Source organism: Rattus norvegicus, chromosome 10 (assembly GCF_021556685.1).
Source record: "Rattus norvegicus strain SHRSP/BbbUtx chromosome 10, alternate assembly SHRSP_T2T, whole genome shotgun sequence".
NCBI lineage: Eukaryota > Metazoa > Chordata > Mammalia > Rodentia > Muridae > Rattus > Rattus norvegicus.
Genome location: NC_141543.1, coordinates 87,084,678 through 87,102,662, shown reverse-complemented (window position 1 = coordinate 87,102,662; position 17,985 = coordinate 87,084,678). Strand labels below are relative to the sequence as shown.

The following is a 17,985-nucleotide window of genomic DNA, read 5'->3' as shown; positions in this document are numbered from 1 at the left end:
AAGATACAGGAGTCATGGTTGGGAGGAACCCCTTTCCCACTCTGCGAACCGCACGCCTCCTGCCCTGCTAATAACGGACTAAACCTCTGAACCTGTGAGCAGGCCCCAGTGAAGGGTTTTCCTTTATAAGTGTTGTCCTGGTCATGTGTCTCTTCACAGCAAAGGAACCGTGACTAAGGCAGTCAGTCAACTTCTGTTCATCTGTGTAGACCTTTAATACTTAGGAATTTGTAAGCCTTATTTATCAAAAAGACCTTATACATCAAACATGTTGTTCCTTATCTCAATTTTTTACTCTCTGGACAAAACTTATCCTAGGAAATCCATCCCATTCCCCAAAATGTTGAAGAGCTGCTGTTGCCTCCTTAGTTTAAAATGGAGACACGGTAAACGCAGAGCTCAGTAGGACTAAGAAGTGCAATGAGCGCTCCCTTAGTTAGTCATCTTAATCAAGATGATGGTGAAGTTACACCGCATTGATTCCCTTTTTTTTCTTTTTCTTTTTAAATTTTTTATTAGATATATTTCCTTACTTACATTTCAAAGGTTATTCCCCTTCCCGGTTTCTTGTCCATAAGCCCCCATTCCCTTCCCTCCACATGGATTCCCTTTTAACTAAATTTAGTAAAGGTGGTGGCCAGCCACGTGGTCATCAGTCAAGACTGGAAAAAAGCCACATTGTTGCAATTTTAAAAGCTCTATCTTCCTAAACAAGGGTTGAGTCCAAGCTGCATATACACTCTGCTGTAGAAATTAAGATTACTTTATGCATAGATATTTTTAAAGATCTATTTATTTATTACATATACCGTGTTCTGCATATAGATCTGCATGTCAGAAGAAGACATCGGATCCCATTACAGATGGTTGTGAGCCACCATGTGGTTGCTGGGAATTGAACTCAGGACCTCTGGAAGAGCAGTCAGCACTCTCAACCTCTGAGCCATCTCTCCAGCCCACGTGTGGATCTTTTAAAACTAGCCATCTTTTGTTATACTTTTTGTGTGTGTGTGTGTGTGTGTGTGTGTGTGTGTGTGTGTGTGTGTGTGTGTGGCAGGGTTTCTCTGTGTAGTCCTGGCTGTCCTGGAACATGCTTTGTAGAGCAGGCTGGACTTGAATTCATAGATCCGCCTGCCTCCCCCTCCCTAAGGGTGTGGACCATCATGCTTGGTTGCTTGTTACACCTCCCCTTTTCTTTCCTGGATTTTTGAAACAGGTTTCTCTCTGTGTAGCTCTGGCTGTCCTGGAACTTACCCTGTAGACCACGTTGGCTTTGAACTCACAGAGGTCTAGCTGCCTCTGTCTCCCGAATGCTGGGATTAAAGGCATGCATAACTACACCCAGAGCAGATTTTACAGATTTTCAAATCACACTTAGTGAATTTACAAATCTAGAGATAAAGAGTTTACATAAAGAAATCAGAAAGACAAGAGATTTTTTTTTTTTTTTAAAAGAATGGATAAGTAGCAAAGAGCTCATAGATGAGAAACCTTTGGGATCAGTTGCTTGTGTGGTGGCAGAGGTCATTACAGTCTGAGAATCTGAACATTGTCATTCTGTGGCCGTGGATCTGTCCTGGGGCCAAGTCATTTTTTGGGAGAATACTGAGCTTTAATGCAATCTCTGAGTCTGAGGATAGAAAGAGAAAGGATTGCAAGCAGAACTCCCCCAGAGGAGGAGCCTCCACCAAGAGCCCCAAAAGACCACCAAGGAGCTGACGTAAGCGAGCGATTGCACTGGGGTCTTTATTCAAGCTGAAGCTTGAGCAACACCACAGTCTCCCTGGCAATGCAGAGCAGGAGGGTGTAGCCTGGAGCTCTCAGAGGTACAAGGCTTTATAGGAAACGGTGAGCAAGCCAGGAGGTTTCAGCCCAAAAAGCATCTAATTTATGGCTATTGTAAACTGACAGGCGGGTGCTCTGAACCAAATCCATGAATAATCACACACAATCTGAAAGCACATCTGAAACAATCAGAGTAGTCTTTGACTGACTGTTGCTAGGAAGTAGCTAGGGAGTGATTCTGGGATATGGGTCAAAGATAAGCCAGTGAGTCCTTCCTGGTACTTGGGGTGCAGCTTGGGTTCAGCTATAGGTCAAATTTCTCTTAAGATGGAGACCCGTCCCAAGACAGAGTAGGTTTGGCCTCTCAGTTCCGGGGAGCCCCCAGAAGGGAGCTGAGAGACAGTGGGGACAGGGGTCATGAGCAGGGATCCCACCAGCAGGATTCCAGGATTGTAGAGACCCAGGAGGGCATAAGGAAGAGATAGCATAGGCTATCCCCTCTCCTGGGGAAGGTGAGGAAGCTCCGTGAAGATGAGAACAGGTGGTCCTTGTGACAATTTCAATTTGGGACATTTCCAAGCAGATCAAGAGACTTGTCAGAGAGAAATATCCCGAATAAATATGAGGAGTGGATCCTTTTCTGAGTGTTGGGAGCCCAGGAGGGTGAAGGAATATCCTGGCATATGGGTGTGACTTTTATATTAATAGTAGGCTCCTTCGAGCCAACAGAGACTAAGTAGGCAGCTCCAGGGTGACACTTACCCAGCAGATGAGAAGAGAGTAGGTGGAGGGAGAGATTGAACCTTTGTACACAATGGACTCCCAGGAGGGCATAGAAGGCTCCAGGAGCCAGAGAGACTGAGAGATGCCCTGAATTACAGTGGGGATGAGGACAATAAGTGGTTGAAGAGGCAGACCCCAGAATTTGGAAGCAAATATGGTGGACGACAGAAGCCAGCAGAAACAAACGATCCATAAACCCATATATACCTTAGTGGAATGAAATCAGCACCTTGCGTCTGTTAGGAAGCCAGGCCCGTTGGAAACTGGTCCAGAGAGATATTTTTTTATGCTCCACTGGGAGGTTTCAGCATCAGATGTGTAAGGTGAGGGCATGATCACCCCAAGGAATGGTTGGGGGCATGGTTTCTATTGCAGATGTGAGGGAGGGTATAGTCAGAAGCATCTGGAAGAGTCTAGAGCATAGAGACAACGTAGATTAGTAGATTGCTCATGGCCCACAGACTGAACTTGGCTATGGGAAGGCAGGAAGCAAGAGAGGAGGGGAAGGAGCTCATGGAGGGGAGCAGGAGAGAGGGGAAGACTAAGGAGAGCAATCAAGAGTGCACAGCAGAGGGGTTGGGGATTTAGCTCAGTGGTAGAGCACTTGCCTAGCAAGTGCAAGGCCCTGGGTTCGGCCCCCAGCTCTGAAAAAAAAAAAAGAAAAAGAAAAAGAGTACACAGCTGAAATGGGGGTGGGGGTGGGGTTTGGGGGTAGGGGTGGGGTTGAAGGAATGAGAAATTGAGGAAGGGACCCTCATAGGCTGGAAACATTTAGGGTAGGGAGTGGGGTAAGAAAAGCAACCACAGGTGGTTGTAAAACTTAGAAAGCCTGGAGGTCAGCATCCACCATGACACCCCTCTGGCCTCTGTTTCCCTCTCCCTACCTCCCTTTCTCTCTCTTTCTCTCTCTCTCTCTCTCTCTCTCTCTCTCTCTCTTGCTCTCTCGCTCGCTCGCTCGCTCGCTCGTTTGCTCTGTGTTTGTCTCTCTTTGTCTTTTTCTGCCTCTACTCCCTTCCCAACCCCCTTCCCATTACTCCCCCCCCCCACACACACACACAAAAAAAAAAAAAAAAAAAAAAAAGAAAGAAAAGAAAAGAGGAAGGGAGACCGGACTTACGATGGAGTTGGAAAAAATAGGTTTATTCTTTCTTTTTTAGCTACTTATATATTCTATGGTAATCCAGTCAGGTGTACAACTGGCAAAGATAACCATTCTGTGGGTTTGTAAATTCATCTAACTCGAATGTAACTAAGGGTGACCTTGAATTCTGATCCTCCTGCCTCGGTGAGGATTACTTGTTTTCGGAGCTGGGGACCGAACCCAGGGCCTTGTGCTTGCTAGGCAAGCGCTCTACCGCTGAGCTAAATCCCCAACCCCCGATTACTTGTTTCTAACCGTACTTTCTTTTGGGGACACAGCAAGGTATAAAGTGTGTAATCAGACGATTGGACGCGATCCTCTGTCTACCTGGAGCTAACCTTATGCACGCAATTTGGCAGGATCAGAACAAACAGTACAATCCCATTAGAGAAGAGCCGCCCCCCCCCCCCGGAAAACCACCCCCAACACCTTTCGAAGGTTTCACAAAAGCAAATGCGGAAGGAACAGCTTCGTGTGAAAATCGCTTTCTTCCCACGTCCCAGCAAAAAGGCATCATGCGGTCAGATAGGTCCTTGTAAGAGGGACTGGGCTATGGATGTAGCCTTATTTTCTTGGACAATTTGCGGTGGATGTTGGGGGAAAAGTAAGGTCAAAGGCTGAATTAGAGGGAACTGAAATTTGAGCTGTTAAAGAAGGGCAAGCAGGGGCGGAGAGAACAGGGAAATCTAGGAATGGGCTCCGAAACTGTGTTTCTCTCTAGGGTGCACAGAAAAGCTTGAGGACTCGTGCAGGCAGAGAAAGAGAGCCAATTTGAAAAGAAGCACAGGGGCCGGGTTGCGGAACTCTGGCAGTGAGTGCCCAGGTTACCCAGGCTGTGGTAGGACCCGCCTTGAAGCCCGGGAGGACCGCGCTGGAGCGAGAATAGATGGAGCGTAACGCCATTTGCCCGGGATGGGGAAAGCCCTGGCACCGGATCATACTTTCTCCTGCTTCATCTAGCGCCAGTTCATCCTGAAGTTTGGGTTAAACTCTGAAGCCACTCTATCTCCCTCCGGAAAGATCTGCCCACCAAAAAAATATAGTGGGCTGACCTGGGGCGGGGGTTAAGCAGAGCCCAAGAGACAAAAAAGTGCACCAAAGTGGGTTGAGATGGGGTTACGCTGCTTAGTGTTTGATTATCCCCAACTTGCCTAGATTTTCCTCATCTGAAAAGCAAGCCTCAGAACTGTCGTTGGGACTGTTATAGTTTCTACAAATAAATTAAGCGTTAGGACCTGATGGTAACTCGTCTAGAAGGAAAAGCTGGAGCAGTGGTCACTGAAGGAACCATGTAGTACCCGGGGCGTAGGCTCCTGGCACCGCACAGTCACAATGGACTAACTCAAATAAAGACAAAAACACTGGAGCACAGACTGGACGCGAGGCAAGGTCTAGCGCCGGGGCGGAGGCTGTGAGATGTAGGCGGGCGCGGCCCCTGGGACTCGCAGTTCATTCCGGCTCGCGTCCCGACCTGCGGTGGGCAGTCTGCTGAGGTGGCTGGAGCGAGCTGCGATGACTTCCAGGTAGTGAGTGTCCCTGGGCACGAAGAGTTGGGGAGGGACAGGTGTAGGGCGGCAACCGGCAGTGCTCAGACAGCGGGCTGCTGGCCCGTGGAGCCCCGGGAGTCTTCGCGGGTGACAACGATCTCCCGGCACTGCGCGTGTCCTCCTGGCTAGACATCCCCCTCTCATCTCCTGTCTCAACCGCTGCGGCGGCTCAAACCCGAAACCGGTTCTCCCAGGGAAAATCTGACCTGGAGGTTGTTCGACTGCCAGGAACAAACCCGGGGTGGGGGTGGGGGGCAAGTCGGAGCATGGGGTAGCGCCTTGGGGACGTCGAGTACCCAACTTGTAGCCCCAACGCGCTGAGCGGGGACCGGGCGCCTACCTGAGTCTGGGACCCATAGGATGTGAGCTTAGGCAAGTGCCAGAGCCTGGATCCTTGAGTCCTTTCCAAAGGGTTTCACAGCAGCCCTCTCAGAGCCAAAGAGTTCAGAACGTCGGGTCAGGAGTAAGACGCTGGACCTCACACCGCACTGTACTGAACGCTGAAGAGGCTCAGAGGTTGCCTATAATGAATATGAAAAAAAAAATGTACTTGGGCGTATTCGTTTAAGTTTTAAAGTATTCAGAAGGACCAGAAATGAAGTGTGTGAGTTAGAAATCAGTTTTGTGTGTTACCCGCCCCCCGCCCCACCCCTCAGGTTAATTTCTCTGATTTTTTTTTTTTCAAATACAAATGCAGTTAAGGGGCATGCAGCTCAGTTGGTGAAGTGCTTGCCTGACACTCAGAAAGCCAATCACAACTACTTAACAACTTGGAAGGCAGAGGCCCACAGTCCTGAGACTAATGGACATCCAAGCTCAGAACTTTCAAATGGCCTGAGGGAGTTGCTCAGTGGTATAGCGCTTGCAGGCTATGCACCGGCACCTGGTTTTTGTTTTGTTTTGTTTTGTTTTGTTTTGTTTTGTTTTGTTTTGTTTTGTTTGCTTTCAAAGCACACATTTGACCCACAAAGGATGCAGCGAGAGAGAGGGGGAAGGCAGATATTGCGTGTCCCGTTGTGCATTGCTAAGCGCTTCAGGAACCCCTGGGTCCTTCAATATTCTTTCTAGCTTCCTGCTTCCTGCACGGAGAAGGGAAGGAGGGGGAGGAGGTGGGAGCTGGAACTCAAGTTTAATAGGCTCAACGAACATGAATGATGCTAATGAATTTAAGGCTGGCACATTTTGGGGCAAACTTTGTTTTCCCTTCACTTATAAAGAGGTAGAATTGTACCTTTAGATCTACGATTTTAATCCACGCAGCTTGATATTTTCCTGATTCGACTACAGAGTGCTGGCCAGTGTGTCCTGGGGGGAACATCTCTTCTAACCTCTGACTTTCTACTTCCGGAACGGGACAGTTCCCCCTCAAAAACAAACAAACAAACAAAAACAAACAACCCCCAAAACAAAACAAAAATCCAAGAAGAGATTTTTGTCCTATGAACTAAACTGACTATATATTAATTATTACACGCATTTCAAAAGCCAGTGTGGTGGTGTGTCTGTTGTGATGACTCAAGGTCATCTTTTGCTACATTGTGAGTTTGAGGCCAGCCTGGGCTAAATGAGACCTTGACTCCGAAGGTGGGAAAAGTTTAATTCGTCTTGTACCCTGTGGAGCACTTAGGAGTGTGCTCCAGGATTGTGTCTCTGTAAAGGGGACAGAAAAGCTCCGCGAAGGAAAAGGGGAGACCAAGAAAGATTCGTTTACTCCTAGGCAGCATGAATTTAGGGTGTACCGGATGTGTTCTGCATTCTCCCAGCAGCCTTCCTCACAACTGCCATGGAGAGTATACTACCCAGATCTTACAGCTGGGGAAATGGAGGGAGGAGGAGGTTGTCTGAGAACCATGCTGGAAGAAGCTGATGGGATTGGAGCTCAGTCCTTTGGGTTTTGATTGCTTGTTTACTAGAATTTGATTTAACAAGTGTTGGGGGCACTTTCTCTCTCTCTCTCTCTCTCTCTCTCTCCCTTCCCCCCACTGCCTCATTCTCACACACTCACTTAAAAAAAATTAAAAAAAAAAAAAAGCCAGACATTGGATGGTCCCTACTATGTGCTGGTTATCTTACTAGGCCCTGGAAATACAAAAGTCCTAACTTCTTGGAGAAGCGGCAACTGTAATGTATTTGACACCAGCAACCAAACAGATGTCCTGGGCAAAGGCTTTCACTGCAACATTACATTCTCCTCCCTTGGACCTTGAACACCTTCACTTTTCTTTAAATGACCTCAAATTACCTTCAGTGAAGTTGAACATTACTGAAGCCTGCTTTTGTCTGCAAGGCTTGCATGCAGAAAGTCAGAGGACAACTTTTCTTCTGCCTTGTTAGTTGCAGGGGGTCAAAGTCACGTGTTCAGGGTAGCAAGTGTTGCATTTTATAAAAGAGGAGGGGGAGGAGCCAGGAATATGTTTAATAGAACCAGGAATGGATAGGTGAGAGGGTGGCCTCAGGTGAACCCATGCTGAGACATCCCTTCCCCCTGAGGCACCATACAGAATAGAGTTTATTTAGGACATGGGAAGGGGAGTTGAGCAGGGAGTAGAGACGGAGAAGGACAGAGAGAGGAGGGGGGAGGGGACCGGTGTGGGGGAGAGAGAGAGAAAAAGCCAGCCAGGAACCCGAGGCAGGGGGTTGGGGGTGGAGGTGGTGTGGGGGGAGGGAGCAAGGGGTCAGGGAAGGAAGAGAGTCAGAAAGAATAAAGGAGCAAGGGGTCAAACATTCGTCTTTACAGTAAACCTAGCCTACCTGGCTGTTGCCAGGTGAAACCTAGGAGAAACGCTAACAGCAAGCTTCTTTAAATTTGGACCTGCTAGATATCCTGCCAGCTTTTCAGTTTCCCCTCCCTCCCCCTTTTCTTCCTTTCTTTCTGACTCAGAGATGGATTTTCATGTAGCCTAGGTTGGCTTTGAATGCAATATGTAGCCAAAAAGATGACCTTGAACTCGGGATTTCCCCCCTCGACCTCCACAGTACTAGGATCAAAAACATGTCCACTCTGGGCCGTTTTTTTTTTTTTTTTTTTTTTTTTTTGGTTTTTTTTGGAGCTGGGGACCTTGCGCTTCCTAGGTAAGCGCTCTACCACTGAGCTAAATCCCCAGCCCCCACTCTGGGCCGTTTTAACACCCTCTTCCTCTTTGGAATAGAATTATCTTGGTAACTGATGAATAGGCAGTAATCATTTTCTTGTGTCTTTTGTTTTTCAATTTACGGAGCTAAGATGTGTAATTCATACTTAATAAAAGATTACACTTCCCAAGACAAGCAGTGTGGGTTTCCCCATTCTCATGGATCTGAGTCTACAAGGGAAGTGGAGGGGAAGCAGAGACATACAGCAGGATATTCAGAAGCCCTGTGGGTGTGCAAGGTGACTGAAGGCTTATAAAGTTTTGGGGGACTGAGGGTAAGGACATCACGGATGGGCAAATGTCATTGGCTGGGAGCTTAGGGTATCAGAATGCCTCATTAGCATGGGGAAGCATTTCAGAAATCTCAGGTGCTAGCTAAACAGGTTTTGTCAGGAGAAAGAAATCGGTCCTATAATCTAATTGAGGCTACATGCCATTACTCAGGTAAAGTATGGGGGTTTAGAATACCCCAGACAAGGTCAAAAAAGGAAGAAAATCTACTAAAGTAAGGAACCTTCCATATTGCACCAAGCCTAGAGGCTATCTGGTCACCGTGGGCTTCTACTTTAATTAGCAGAGTTTTCCCACAAGGCAGCGGTGGCACAAACCTTTAACCCCAGCACTTGGGAGGCAGAGGCAGGCAGATCTCTGGGTTCAAGGCCAGCCTCCTCTACAAAGCAAATTCTAGGATAACAGGGCTACACAAAAGAATCTGATTTCAAAAACAAAACAAACAAACAAACAAATAAAAAAAAAACCCTCAATCACTGTCTCACATCAGCTTAGAGGAAGCATCTAAAATGATATGAGACAGTGTCCTAACCTATAGGTTAGAGGTCAGCTTCGGCTAGAGGGCTAGAGAAACCCTGTTTCAAAGGAAACAAAACAATACAGGTTGAATGTCGAGGAACAAAATTCTACTCCCTAAAACAGCTAGAGAGATTCTGTATGTTATGAAATTTGTTCACTTGTCAGCTTGTTCTTATAAAGAATCTGGGTGGCTGTCTGTGAGAGGGTGCAGTAAAGAAACTGCTGACATGACTACTTCAGGCTATGGTTAAGATTTTTATTATAGATACAAGAGAGAGGGGGCGGGGAGAACAGTCAAAGGCATCTGGAAGAATCTAGAGGACAGACATAGAAAGAAGTAGACTGAACATGGCCAGGACTAGGGAAGTGGGAGAGAACAATGGACACAGAGAGATAGAGAATAGGGCAGAGCTAGAGAGAGGAAGTAACAGAGAGAATTGTGGGAATGGCCAGGCAGGTTATAAGAAGGGTGACTAGCTGAGGGGAGGGAAGTCTATGAGCTAGAGGGAGCTTAGGGTAGAAAAAGTAAGAAGAGCCAAGATGCCGGCTTGGCCTCTGAGATGTCTAACACTTATTTGTGATATCAGCAGGGCCACATGGCCTTCGATATGCTGAAGTGGCCCAGGTAGGTGGTCCCTTCTGCTAGAGAGAAAGGAATGACTCCTTTGGGCAGATGGGAACAGGCTTCACAAGTCCTGAAGGAAGTCTGGCTTTTATCTAACCACCAGAATCCAGGACGAGCTCATTTCTGGCTCTTTGGACAGCCGGAGACCCAACACTGAGAACCAGGTGAATGCTGGGAGCCATTAGCCAACTATGAGTTCTTCAGATTAAATTCCTCACTAAGGGAAAAAACCCTAAAGATGCAGTGCTTGGCTGGGGCTCCCACAAATCCTTAAAACACAGCAGAAAGCAGCTGTGCAGAAGGGAAGATGGGAGGGCCTCCTCTTTCTCAGGGATGAAATACTCTGCAAAAATGAAAAATTCCCAAAATCAATTACAACGAAAGGGCAGGCCAGATGGCTCTGTGGGTGAAGGCCTTGGTGCAGCACAGACCTGAGAGTGACCCCTGGGACCTCGTGTAGGAAAGGGGAAAAATGAGAACCAACTGCATAAAGTTGTCCTCTGATGTCCCACATTTGCATGGTATGTGTGCCCCACCCTGTGTCTGGTGCACCTGAGCACACAAGCTGGCAGACACATTACACCATACACACACACACACAGAGACACACAGATCTCACACACACACAGACACACGTCACACACACACACCATACACACACACACACACACATAGCACACACACCATACACACACACACAGAGACACACACATCTCACACACACACAGACACACGTCACACACACACACCATACACACACACACACATAGCACACACACCATATACATACACACAGAAGCACACACATCACACACACACATATACACCATACACACACACCATACACACACACACACAAACACATAGCACACACACCATACACACACACACAGAGACACACACATCTCACACACACACAGACACACGTCACACATACACACCATACACACACACACATAGCACACACACCATATACATACACACAGAAGCACACACATCACACACACACACCATACACACACACCATAAACACACACACAGACACATAGCACACACACATACACACACAAACACACCACACACACATACACACACAAACACACCACACACCATATACATACACACACAGAAGCACACACATCACACACACACACATACACCATACACACACACCATACACACACACAAACACATAGCACACACACATACACACACAAACACACCACACACACCATATACATACACACACAGAACCACACACACCACACACACTATACACACATACACACACACCACACACATACACACACACCACACACATACACACACACAAACACATAGCACACACACCATACACACACACAAACACATAGCACACACACCATACACACACAAACACATAGCACACACACCATATACATACACACACATCACACACACATCACACACACACACATACACCATACACACACACCATACACACACAAACACACCACACACACCATATACATACACACACAGAAGCACACACACCACACACACTACACACACAGACACACACACCACACACATACACACACACCATACCACATACACACACACACCACAACCACACACAGACACACACACCACACCGTAGCACACCACACACAGACACAGACACACACACACCAAGAGGGGCATGGTGGCTCACCTCTTTAATCCCAACATTCTGGAGGTAGAGATAGGCAGATCACTGTGAGTATAAGGCCAGCCCGGTCTACATCTCGAGTTTTAGGGTAGCCAGAGCTGTTTTGTTTTCAAAACAAAAATTAACAAATGAACAAAGCAACAACAACAAACCCACTGCTTGACAAGTTGTGAACTGAAGCTGAGACCATTTAAAGATGCTTAAGAATTCATTAAAAGTGACAGCGGCTGGGAGTGGGGTTAGAGCTCTAACACCACAGTCAATAAAATTAATCAGTCAATCATAACTGTACTAGGTGTTATCCCAAATTAATTAGTTTATTTATGTTAAAGGCTTGCTATGTAGCCTAAGCTAGCCTCAAGTTTGCTTTCTATCCTCACCCTCAGTCTCTTGAGTTCTGAGATGACTGGTTTCCCCTGTCATGCTCAGGTTTGAACATATTTTCATAAACACATAGCTATAGTTAGTCTAAAGCTGCAGTATCCACTTCCTAGCTCCGTGCTGTGCCCTTTGCTTAGAGGTTGTAGATTTTCTTCAGGTGAAACTCTGCCAACTCACCATGGAAACTAGCTTCTGAAAGAGAGAGAGAGAGAGAAAGAGAGAGAGAGAGAGAGAGAGAGAGAGAGAGAGAGAGAGAACATGATTGCTCCTAGGTGTGGTGGAAGAGAAAGTTTATTGTAGATAAAGGGAGAACATACCCAGAAATAGAGCCATCTGGGAGAGTCTAAATTGGACATGAGTAGATTGAGTCAGGTCATGAAAGGAGAGATGGGAGGGGAGAGGAGCCAGGACCTAGATCAAGGCCAGGAGGGTAAAGTATATATGAAAGGGCCAGGTAATGAAAACGGTTAGGAAGGGCCGATAGGGGAAGAGCAGCCCAGCCCCTGGGCTGGAGAAGTTTAGCCCAGCGTTTTGCTCTGACAATGTTAAGTAAGCACTTCAGCAGTTCATCTGGGGTTTGAGACTTAGCAACTTCCTCCTTAGTAAATCATTCGAGAACGCCAAAAGCCAACATAAATATTATTATTAATTGCAGAAACTACAAAAGTTAGGTGCGTGTTTGCTGACTGCAAAAGCCAGTGTGAGAAAGGACTACACAGTTACCATAGTGAGCCGAGGTGTTTGTCTCCCACGCGGTCAAAACGAAGTCTTGTGATTTGACCATCCAGGTTTCTGAGGCTGGGCTGACAGCTTGCCTTTTGCAACTACTTGATAACCACACAGCTGAAGACATCCTGGTTCCCAAGAAAAGCACACGCAGACTGCTCACAGTGTGTTGATCGTCAGTCCCTTCCTGCTTTGTGACAAGTTACTTCTCCACCCGTGAAAGGAATCCATTCAAACCAGATCAGATTATATTAAACTTAGGTTCAATAGAAAGCTGCTCTTGGACCAGTTCACTGGCCCCGAGATCAGGGAAGACACCGTGGGAAGGGGAGGGGGAAGAGAAAGAGAAAGCATGCTCTCAGAAAAAGAGAGAGAAGGGCCAGGAGGCCAAAATGTCTGCATTACATAGTGAAGAGCCTCCAGGGGAAGGGTAGCACAGCATCTGGGCTGGAAAATTCACAGTTGGGGGCAGGGTATACCAGGTAGGGACTAAGGGATGCTGGGAGAACCTGGAGGCCAGGGCTGCTTCTTTTTGTAAAATATGCACCTCAGCCTCCCCCCATCCCCCACCCCTCATCTGTAAACTCCAGACAACTGGACAGGGTGGCTTTTAACCTGGTCTCCGGGGGTTGAGCTCAAGTTATTGGGCTTGCAGAGCAAACACTTTTACTTGGGACCCTGTAGGAGTCATTTCCAAAGCAGGGTTGGTGGAATTTATTAGGGAAATGACATGGATTTAAACACGGGGTCTCGGAGAAAAGATTAGACATCCTCAAGGGTCAGTATGGACTTCCCAAGAAGGAGTCACCCCGAATTATTTTTTGCATCTTTTGTGATTTGAACAGTAGTTTTATTCGGTTCGACCATTTTAGGCTGAATTCAATCCAACATTATATATTTTCATTTCTTTGAGGGCATCGTTTCCTCTGTGCGATATCTTCTGGTTTAGGACAGTGAGGATCATCTACATGAGGCAGGGGAGCTCCTGTGTGTGTCATTCTGTTTGTGATTTCAACAGTAGAACAACCAGCTTGGGCACTTGGATATGTTCACTGTCCAGAGAATCTATACCCAACCTTGAAGTGCAGTTGTATTGTCCATATTCTTAAAGATTTATTTATGTTTATGGGTGTGGGCAGGTTTTGCTTGCCTGTATATATGTATGTGAACCCCATGTATGACTGAGGAGGTCAGAAGAGGGTGTTGGATCCCCTGCCTACCAACCTCTGTTGCTCAACATGCCCACTTTCCTGGATCCCACATCCACAGGCCTGGGCTCCTCTCTTCCTACCCAGCGCCCTCTTCCTCACAGCCGATAACTAAGGTTTACACTTTCCTGCCCTGTTGATTTTTCTCTCAAACACCAATGAATCTAAAATTCTTTCAGTAGCAAGACCAGGAACCCATCAAAAGGAACTCCAGTTCTCTGGTTACAGTTGATGCTGAAGAACTTAGATTGGGGTTCTAGACAGTTCTGAGGCACTGATAACTCAGGAATGAAGATGAGTCCTCTGTGGGAACAACAAAAGCTCTAACCAGGAAGCCATCTTAACATCTTAACAGCCTCTGGATTCGTGTGTGTGTGTGTGTGTGTGTGTGTGTGTGTGTGTGTGTGTGTGCCTGTGTCTAGGTATAAGCAGGTCTGTGTAGTTACCCAAGGAGTCCAGAGGAGGCACTAGGTCTTTAGAGCTGGAGTCACAAGTGATTGGACGCTAGGACTCAAGCCTAGGTCCTCTACAAGAGCAGTATGTGCTCTTAACCAATGAACCAGTCCCCCATCCCCACTCCCAAACCCTAATCTGCATTCTTATATGCTTTCTTTTTTTTCCCCTTAAGATTTATTTATCACATATAAGTACACTGTAGCTGTCTTCAGACACACACCAGAAGAGGGCATCAGATCCCATTACAGATGGTTGTGACCCACTGTGTGGTTGCTGGGATTTTAACTCAGGACCTCTGGAAGAGCAGTCAGTGCTCTTAACCACTAACCGCCATCTCTCCAGCCCCTAATCTACATTCTTAACTATCTGCTGTAACCAGGAATTGCAGTTTCTGTTGGTAGGTTCTTAGTCTTGCTCATAAAAGAATTTTAAAGCAGATTTAGAAGGAAACAGAAGGCTTGTTTTATTAGCGTTTGAGAGAAAAATCTACAGGGCAGGAAAGAGTAAATAAACCTTAGTTAGTGACTGTGAGGAAGAGCGCGCTCGGTAGGAAGAGAGAAGGCCTACGGATGTGGGATCCAGGAAAGCCACATCCAGGAAAGCGGGCATGTTCAGCAACAGAGGTTGGTAAGCAGCTGCTATTGGGTGCTGGGATGCTCAGAGAGAGTCTGGGGTGTCTGGACAAGTGGGTTTAGGTTATGGCTGGCCCCCAAAGAGACAGGAGTAAAAAGGAAAAGTTAAAACTTAGAAGAGGGACCCGCAAGATAGCTCAGGGGGTAAAGGCACTTGCCCTATGCCTGATGATCTGAGATCAGTCTCTGGAAACCACACGGTGGAAGGAGAGAACTGACTCTGACCTCACACATGGGTTGAAGCAAGTTGGCTACCTTTCCCCATGCAAGACAAAGACAAAGAAACAAGTTGGAAAATGCACAGGCATAAGTGAAGATCTGCCTTGAGGGAAGGCTTCTAGACCTAAGAGTACATGATATCACAAAAGGAATAATTATTCTTTCCATTTTGTAACGTGTCTTCGGATGAAGCAAGCTCCGTGGTGTGGGAGTCTCCTAGCCAGGTGATTGACAGGTAGTTCCTGTTGTGTTAACATTAGGGAAAGGAACAATGGTATATAATGTTCTGGTAGATCAGAACACCAGGTCTCCAGGCAAGGCCAAAGAAAGAGTTCAGATTTCATTCTAGGAGGGAGTAACTTTACTTAGTGGGGCTCAGTGGAGTCCTGATTTGCACTTCCTTTTTTTTTTTTTTAAGATTTATTTATTTATTTTGTATATGAGTACACTGTAGCTGTCTTCAGACACACTAGAAGAGGGCATCGGATCCCATTACAGATGGTTGTGAGCCACCATGTGGTTGCTGGGATTTGAACTCAGGACCTCTGGAAGAGCAGTCAGTGCTCTTAACTGCTGAGCCATCTCTCCAGCCCTGCACTTCCTTTTATTTGGTGGTTTAAATTTTAAGTCAGGGATGCAGGATATTTGGTCACATTGTGAACCCCGAGATTGTGTTATTTACTGAAAATCTTGTTTCTAATTGTGATATAGACCAGCCCTTAGCACACACCTTTAATACTCCTGGCTGGAATACAGACAGGCCCTGAAATTTAATCCCTTGAAATGAAGGTAAAGTTAGTTTGTAGAAGAAAATGGGAAGCAGCCATATTTGAAAGCGATGTCTGAGTGGCAGACAACATGATGAATCAGAGAAAGATCTCCTAGAACAGGATCTGCCAACTCTCAGGAGAAGGTAAATATTAAATTATTAAGGTAAATATAAAAATTAAATATTGTGGTACATATTAAAAAATCGCTAAACCTTTTATCCCATGCTAGCACCCATAGGGCCACATGGCACTGCGGGGTACTTTTATCTCATCGACTCCATGCTGCCCCCAAGTACTCTCAGACTCAGGCAACCTGCAAGCTGTTCCAGCATGGCACCTTGCCACACTGGTCCCAAGAGTTAGTTCTGGCACCGGAAGGCCATATGGAACTAACCATCATTTAATCTCTGGTTAGTATCTCTCCTGGTGGCTCTCTGCTAGCCTCTCTGGTTCCAGCTACCCAGTAAAATCAGGTCTCTAGAAGTCCAGCGTGGGCTGGCCTACCGTGGCTCCCTGCCACGAACTCTGCTCACACTCCCAACAACAGCCTCCTGGTAATTAAGGTATAAACTCCCAACTACCCAGTGAAATCATGACTCAGTAAACTGTAACTCAACAATCAGATTTACACGTTAAATTCACAATCCATAATACATCCACACAATAACCTCGCAACCAATCAAAAAAGATATAAACTGCCCACCTAGATAAGATAAATCGAACTATAGAAATCTATCCCTCAAGAAATATTCATAACAACCTGTATCTATGCAGGGACGCATGATGAGGATCGTTTACGTCTGCCTCCAGGTCGCTTCTTCTCTCTTCTACTTCTCCCTCTCCTTCTGTTCCCGACTCCCTCCCTTCTTGTCCAGTGACAGGCCTTGTGTTATCTTGTGTCCGCCTTCACCTGCGTAATGGCATCAACCTAAAAGAAGAAAGGGCAGTGTGGAGAAAGAGAAACAGTTTTACTGGGGCAGCTGTACAGAGACAGCTGCAGAGAGAGAACAAGCTAGACACAGGTGAGGACAGAACGAGCCGGAGGTAGAGCAGAGCAATTGAGAAGCCGATATGGGGGGGAGGGGAGAGGGGGGGGAGGGAGAGAGAAAGAGAGAGAGAGAGAGAGAGAGAGAGAGAGAGAGAGAGAGAGAGAGAGAGCGAGCAGATTGAATCAGTTTGTGCAGAGAGAAGTCTCTCAGCCTAGATTAGATTGTGTAGAAGCTAGAAGCTTCCAGGACTAGTCCTAGGTTAGCAGACAAAAGCAGTAAGCGGCCGGAGACAGTAATTAACAGGAAAACAAAAGCTACAAATGGGGACAAAGCTGATTCTTCCCTTTCTAGTGTTTCCAGAGGAATGGGAAGTGGATCCAAAGCTGATCATGAGAGAAGGGTCCATCTTGATTGGCCTTCAACCCTGCCAATTCTGTCCAGCCACCCAATAACTGCAGGGGGAAAAAAAACAAAACAAAACAGCACTCATTTTGGACCCTCTGCCTAGCACCACTGTTTGGTCTGTCGCCTCTGCCACTCTTGTTACCGCTTTAACTCTTGAAAGGCTCTCATTGCTTCTTTCAGATACTTGGCGGTTTTCGTGGTAAGCCTCTTCGTTAACTTCTGGGAGGATGTGAGCAAATGTCTATTCACCTCAGATAGAGCACCAATGACAGACCTGAGTATGACCCCACCAAAGCCCAACCTAACAAGCCAATGAGCTGTGAGGACTTACAGACAGAGCATAAGGGAGCGGTTATTTACAGGAAATGGATGACATCAGTACAAAGTTGCACTCCAGTGTGGATGGTGACCTCGTGGGAGCCACACTGTGGAGTCCCGTTTCTAGCCAACCTTCTACTTCCTATGCACGCTAGCATCTCCCACAATCACATGCAGCTGGAAGGACAGAAGGCACAATGGTGGCAGCCCCGCAGATAATCCTGTGACCCTCCCTTCTACTTCCAACTAGCAACTGTAACCAGGGAAACCATTACCAGAGACCTGGAGGCCTCAGTCTTATTTAATTAGTAGCCATGGCTGTCAGCCAAAGACTCTCCACTCCAAAAAATGCCTGGAGGAAAGGAGTGA

At 46.7% G+C, this 17,985-nt stretch overlaps 1 protein-coding gene and 1 long non-coding RNA gene across 2 annotated transcripts in view; one reads left to right on the top strand and one right to left on the bottom strand.

Annotated features, from left to right (window-relative positions):
* Positions 1 to 3,689: 3,689 nt before the first annotated feature.
* Positions 3,690 to 17,297, bottom strand: LOC120095180 (uncharacterized). Its single transcript, XR_015632026.1, has 4 exons — positions 16,665 to 17,297; positions 12,617 to 12,747; positions 5,597 to 5,777; positions 3,690 to 5,245 (listed from the first exon to the last, which is right to left on the bottom strand). It is a non-coding gene; the product is annotated as an uncharacterized LOC120095180 (long non-coding RNA).
* The window catches only part of B4galnt2 (beta-1,4-N-acetyl-galactosaminyl transferase 2), a 56,924-nt gene continuing 43,326 nt past the window's right edge, over positions 4,388 to 17,985 (top strand). The window contains exon 1 of the mRNA XM_087575020.1: positions 4,388 to 5,232. Coding sequence (XP_087431146.1) covers positions 5,222 to 5,232 — 11 coding nt within the window. The 5' untranslated portion in view covers positions 4,388 to 5,221. The remainder of the gene's footprint in view (positions 5,233 to 17,985) is intronic.